Source organism: Panthera pardus, unplaced genomic scaffold (assembly GCF_024362965.1).
Source record: "Panthera pardus isolate Hobbes unplaced genomic scaffold, ASM2436296v1 HiC_scaffold_24, whole genome shotgun sequence".
NCBI classification, from domain to species: Eukaryota; Metazoa; Chordata; class Mammalia; order Carnivora; family Felidae; genus Panthera; species Panthera pardus.
Window position 1 is genome coordinate 136,668,463 of NW_026526810.1, and position 5,976 is coordinate 136,674,438.

The 5,976-nt window shown below is 65.6% G+C and overlaps 1 protein-coding gene across 1 annotated transcript; it reads left to right on the top strand.

The window, feature by feature from the left end:
* The first annotated feature begins 447 nt into the window (after positions 1 to 447).
* LBHD2 (LBH domain containing 2) lies at positions 448 to 5,472 on the top strand. Its single transcript, XM_053888743.1, has 4 exons — positions 448 to 561; positions 2,204 to 2,290; positions 3,981 to 4,137; positions 5,118 to 5,472. Exons 1-4 carry the CDS (start codon positions 448 to 450, stop codon positions 5,207 to 5,209), a joined length of 450 nt encoding a protein of 149 aa, XP_053744718.1. The 3' UTR covers positions 5,210 to 5,472.
* The last annotated feature ends 504 nt before the right edge of the window (positions 5,473 to 5,976 follow it).

Here is a 5,976-nt window from a genome sequence, read left to right on the forward strand (position 1 = left end):
TGGATGGTGGAAGGGTGGGGAATCGTGTGGATTAGAAGTTATGCACCTTGGCCCCAGGTATCAGGTCTGCACTCCAGGCTGAATGAAACTGATCGTCCCAGGACAGTTTTGTTCCCTTTTGGGAATAGCCTGGGGGATGACGGTGAGAGGGAAGTGGTGCGGGGACCTACCCCTCCCCCACCACGTTGGCCATCCTACCTGGGTGTTTTCCTTCTCTTAGCTCCTCCTTCAAACTGGAGGGTATCCTCTTTCCATGTATCTGGCCCCACCGATTTCTGACCCCCCCCCCCCAAATTCCTGAACCTCCAACCTGAGGCTTGGGGTCTCAAGCGGCCGGCCGGGATCAGGCTGTGGGGGGCACGGTTTTGTCAAAGGGAGGATGAGGCCGAGGTGCTACCTGGGAGCTGGGGCCGGGCCTGGCGGAAGCGCCCGGGGGCCTGAGTGTGAATGGGGGGCCGGGCGAGCGCGTGTGGGCGGAGAGCGCGGGGGAGGGCGGGCGAAGCGGGGCTGGCAGCTCGGAGCCGAGAGTGGCGACCCGGCGCGAGCATCCAGCGCGGGAGGGTGAGTGTGAGTGAGGCCCAGGGGGCGCCCCCTCCCCACCCTTGTCGGGGCCCTCGCCCCGCGGTGCGCCCTGGCTGCCCGGCTTGGCGAGGCTGGGAGAGGAGAGAGGGGGGAGAGAGGGGGGAGTGGGGGGGGGGGGTCCGAAGCTCCGGGAAAGAGGAGGCAGTGGGGGCCGTGGTCAGCCCCTGGCTGCTGGGGCCGGGCTTTGGGCGACAGCAGTGCCCCTGGGGGGCTGTGCACGGCCTGACCCTGCTTTCCACACCTGGGAGCCTGCAGAGGTGTGGGTGGTGGGGCCCCTGATGGTCCAGTGCTGCAGCTGGCACTGGCCCCGGGCAGCGGGAGGCTGACCCCAGGGACTTGCTCTCTGCCTGCCTGGCCCCTTGCTCGGCCGACGTGACAGCTCTATCATGTGTCTCTCTCTGTCCTTCTGTCTGTCTGTGTCTCTCCCTCCATCTGTACCCTCCCTCCGGGTCTGTTTGCTTTTTCTGTCCCCAGTCCTGTCATCTCTGCTTTGTCTCTGTGGCCAGCTGTTTTTCTTGCCTTCCCTCTGAGTCTCTGTGCCTCTCTGCGTCCAGTCTCTTGGTGTCTCTCCTGGCTGCCCTGGGCTCTAGCTGAGCTTCTGAGTCCTGCGGTGGGATTCCAGGAGGGGCTTGTGGAGGATCTGACCCCGGAGCATGGGGCTCCATGAGGGAGGGTAGGGGCTGCCTCCCCTGGCTCTGGGATTGGGTGGAGGCACATGGCCCCCCCTCCCAGCCTTCCCTGGGTCTCCGCGGGACCCGAACTGAACCCATGTTTGGTGAAGGAAACCCCATATCCCAGAACAGCAGCCCCTGCCCCCCGCACTGCGTGCCCACAGGACCCCTCCCCCACTACCAGCAAGGTGTCACAAGCGATCCATCCTACTGGTCACTGCTGTCCCTCTGCCCACTTCCCTCCCAGTGCCCCTGCCCCTTGCCTACGGCCCCCTCCCAGCCTGCCCTGAAGTTAGATGTCGCCTGCCGGACCCCACCCCCTCTTCTGCCTCTGGCCAGGTACAGGTGGAGGGTCTGAGGCTGGGAGCAGCGTGAGCCAGGTTCAAGTCAGCCCGAGGCAAAGGTGGCCAGGTCCTCTCGGAGAGCTGACACCCCACACACACCCAGGGCCGGGCCCCCAACACCCGCAGCTAAAGGGAAACCGACGTCCTGCCTGCACTTGGCCCTGCCTGCTCAGGCCAGTATAAGGGCAAGGGAGCCCTCCCCGCAGCAAGAGCTCGCAGAGGAGAGGGTCCCCCCATCTCTGTGCCCTTCCTTGCTGTACCCTGCCTCAGAACATCTCTCCACTGGCCTGGCTGCCCACTGCTCATCCCTCAGGCCTCAGATCAGCTGGCCCTCTTCGAGGAGGCCTTCATGGGTCTTGGGGCTGAGTCAGCCTCTCCTGCCCTGCTCCTGCCCCTGCCCCTCCGCAACCCCGGGCACATCGTGTGGTGCCTGTCCAGTGCCCCCCGGTGGCGGGCAGGCGTGGGCAGAGAGCAGTGGTGACAGAGAGCCAGGGGACAGTGGGCAGTGGGTCCAGGGTGGGCTAGCTGTGGACTGGAGCGGTCTGAAGCTTCCAGGAGGAGGGTGGGCTCCAGCACGTGGCCTCGTTTCTCCCTGTCTTCATGCAGACCGGCAGCAGCAACGGCATGAGTGCCCCCCGGCCCGCTGTGCAGGAGCTCAGCCCAGCTGAGGAGGCTGGAGACCCAGCAGGGAAGGTATGTACTTGGGGCCCTGGGGTCTGCCAGCCCTGCGGGACAGGAGGAAGCCAGCCTCAAGCCCTGGCCCGCGATTTGAGGCATGCCTCGGTTTACCCGTCGGGGTGGGAGAAGTGGTTGCTCTTCTCTAGAAGTCTGGTGCATAAAGCAATGGAAGGCCGAGCCTCCCTGGCTTACTCAGCACCACTTCTGAACCAGGGTTTGTTCCGCAAAGCAGTTTGCTCTCCGCTGGGTGAGGCAATGCCAGAGTCCCCCGCCCTCGGCTCTACGTTTTGGGAGCTGTGTTGATAGAGCTAAAAAGTGAAGTCCCTCCACAGGCAGTGCAGTCTTGATGTTCCGAGTTCTAGAGTTGGGACTCTGTCATCGTCGCCACTGCCGGCGGGCAGCGGGGCTGGAGAGGGGAACCCGCCCAGGGTCACCCAGGGGGCCAGCCTCCACGCCACGGCAGATGGAAAAGGGCGACACCAGGCCTTTGAACTCCACGTGCTGCTGGCTTGGACCTCCCCTATCCCAGTGGCACACTCTGGGCCGAGGAGGGCCCCTGGTTGGGGGTCACAAGGCCTTTGCAGAGGAGGACAGGAAGCGGGGTGGCAGGTGCGGTGGGGAGGGATTCCAGGAGAAGGGAGCCCCTGACCCAGCAGTGTGAACAGGAGCAGCCAGGATGGCCCAGCCGCTGGGGCTTGGACGGGTCCCTGCTGCGCTGTCCCTCTGATTCCACAGATGTCCCAGTCAACAAGGTCACCTGCGGTACTTGGCGAAAATGCCGATTCCTGGGCCCTCCATTCAGAGAGTCTGGGGGGGGGCCCAGGAATGTGCGTTCAAACACGCGCAGATGGCTGTGCTGTGGCGGTTCAGGGCCGGTTGGCAAAGTCCTCGGGCTGTGTGTCTGCCTTTCCTCAAGGCACTCGTGCCACTGGGGGAAGGAAGACAGGCACCAAGCCACTCTCCTTCTATGTAGAAGGGTGGGGGGTGGGGAGGTCCAGGGAGGGAGACCTGCCGGAGGAGAGGCGTGGACGTGGGCAGGGCGGGCGTCAGTGCTGCTGTGGCCTTAGGGCCAGAAGGCTGGGCGGTAGCACTCGCAGCTGGGCCCCCCATCTCGGAAGGCCTTGAATGGGAGGCGGAGACGCTGAGGGCGCCAGGAGGGCATGGGGAGGCAGCCCCCGCACACTCTTGTGGGCACTGAACAATGAGCCCAGAGCGAGCCCAGAGAGCTGCTCAGGTTGCCATGGTAACAGCTTCCCAGCTCCTCCGAGCTGGGGAGGGACCAAGGGCCCAGCAGGGAAGACCCCAGGAAGGGGCTGTGAGGACACAGGGGGCAGTTGGGGATGCACAGAAGCCCTGGGCTCACTCACCATGTGGCCTTGGCCTCTCTGGCCTCAGGCTCTTGTCTGTGAAATGGGCCTGAGGGCTGAGCCCCGGTGGGTCCTTTGGAGCCCCGGGGAGAGCTGCTGCCCCAGGTGCTGAGTGGTGCTCCAGCCGCAGTGGTGGGATGGGGGAGAGGCCCGCACCTGCACGACCACACACACGCGCGCGCGTGCGCATGCTCACACACACACCCTCCTTCCTGCCCTGCAGCCTGGGTCGGCAGGGCCCCCCATCCTCCCAGTGGGCACAGTGCAGGACAGGTGTGGGAGGGAGCAGGGAGCCCAGGGCCCGGCGTCGTCCTGACCCCTGCCCACCCTCCCTGCAGGCTGCCGTGGGTGCCCGGGAGAAGGGCCCTCGGCTGGGCCAGCGACTGCCCTCGATCGTGGTGGAGTCCAGCGAGGTGGGTTCTGTGGAGAGTGGGGAGCTGCGTTGGCCCCCCGAGGGCGCCTTGAGGGGGTCAGCCCAGAGCCAGCTTGCTTCTGGTGAGTGAGGGACTGCCCACGGGGGTCGGAAGCCGGGCTCCCCCTGCCCGCTCATGCAAACGGGGCCCTCCACCCCTCCAGCCTGTGCACACCATCACCCCCATCTGCCCGCCCCACCCCCCTCTGGTTGGGCGCCTGGAAGCCTCCTGGCCTTGACCCTCTCTTTGTCCACGTGCCCCCTCCTACCTGCCCTTAAGGACTCTATCGACTGTGGTGGCCCCAGGCCCAGCCAATCAGAGGGGCCCATGCAGCGTCTGTTGGACACAGGACCACATGCTTCCCCCTCAGTTCCAGTTCCTTCCCCTCTCGCTCCTGATTCATTGCCTTTGGGGCACGTGTGCGTTCAAAGGGCCAGCCCAGGTGCCCGTGAGGTGGGGCGGTGGACCAGCCCGGCGGCAGGCCCCTGCACTGGCCGTAGGTGCCTGGTTAAAGGCCAAGGGACTGCCAGAGCCAAGGAAGCTCCTGGGGGGAGGGTGTGTGGGCAGGAGAGGGGGATTCCGTGTTCCAGACGCCAGGGGTGAGGCTGGGCAGCGGGGGCCTTCTGCCGAGGGCACATGAGGGGTGAGCTGTGCCCTGGGAAGTTTTGTCCCCTGGGGAGTTTCCCCCCTGATGTGGAAATGAATTCAGCCTCACTGGGGCTGCCTGGCACTCCCTCCTCGCATGTCAGCCCCCCCAGCGGCTTGGGCCCAGAAGGGGCCCGTCCACCCCTTACCCCCCACCTTTCCCCAAAGCCTCCTCCGCCTCTGTCAGGCTGCACTCAGGGCTGAGAGCAGCACCAGGGACCACGCCCTGGGTCACCGCTGGAACTTGGGCTGTGGGGAGGTCTCCGGGTGGGTAGAGGTGCCGGGGGGAGGGAGTGCCCCTGCTCCCGGAGCGTGGCCTTGCCTGCCCCGCCCAGGTGCAGCCCCCTCCTCCCCGTTCCCTTGCCAGCCTGTCCGAAAGGCAGCCCCACCAACAGAGGGGCCTTTGTGTTTCTGCAGCCCCCTCACCAAGTCTGCCGGGAGCTCCAGGGAAGGTTCCGGATGATGCTGGCAGTGAGCGACCCAGCTGCCAGGCCCCGGCCCCCCAGTGAGAGGACTGGGACAGGCATGGCCGGATTCTGCTGTGCGAGGGCCCTGCAAACCCCGCCTCCCACCCCTGCTCCTGACAGCTGAGCGGCCTCAGCCCCAGGGTGGCCGGGCTGATGCTTGGAGCAGGGAGAGCTGAGCCGCTGCCTCCTGCCTCAGAGGGTCTGGCCGGGACCACGGGCCTGCCCTCTCCCATCCACAACCCGGGGTCCAGATCACACCCTCCTTGTTCCGTGGTTTGAAGCAGAAATAAAGGCTCTTCCTGGTGGTCGGCGGGCACACTTGCTGGGGACTCAAGGTGGGGGACAATTTTGGTTTTTCCATGGCCTTCCAGACAAGGGCCTAGCCTTGGAGCCCACGCTGACCAGGCCAGAGTGCCTGGGTGTTGTACATGGGGTGGGGGCCGGGGTGGGGCGGGGGCTGTCCAGGGGCTGTGGGGTTTGCTCCTCTGGAACCCCTGCCAAGGGCCCTGAGCTCTGCTCCGCTCTGCCTCAGCCAGGGCTGCCCGGGGCAGGACTGGCTTCCCCCCAAGTGGCCTCCTTACCTCTCCCGGGGGTCTCCAGCTCTGCCTGGACCCCGAGGGCAAGATTCCTTCCTCCTCACTGGGTGCACAGGGCACAGAAATGGACCGTGGGGTAGGGTGTCCTATTCCAGGCTGGATCTTATTAACGCCTTGCAAAAGTCCCACTTTACAGATGAAGAAACGGAAGTGTGAAGTGAGGTGCCCCAGCCACGATGGGATCCCTGGGGCTGGGAGGCACCAGAGCCCATG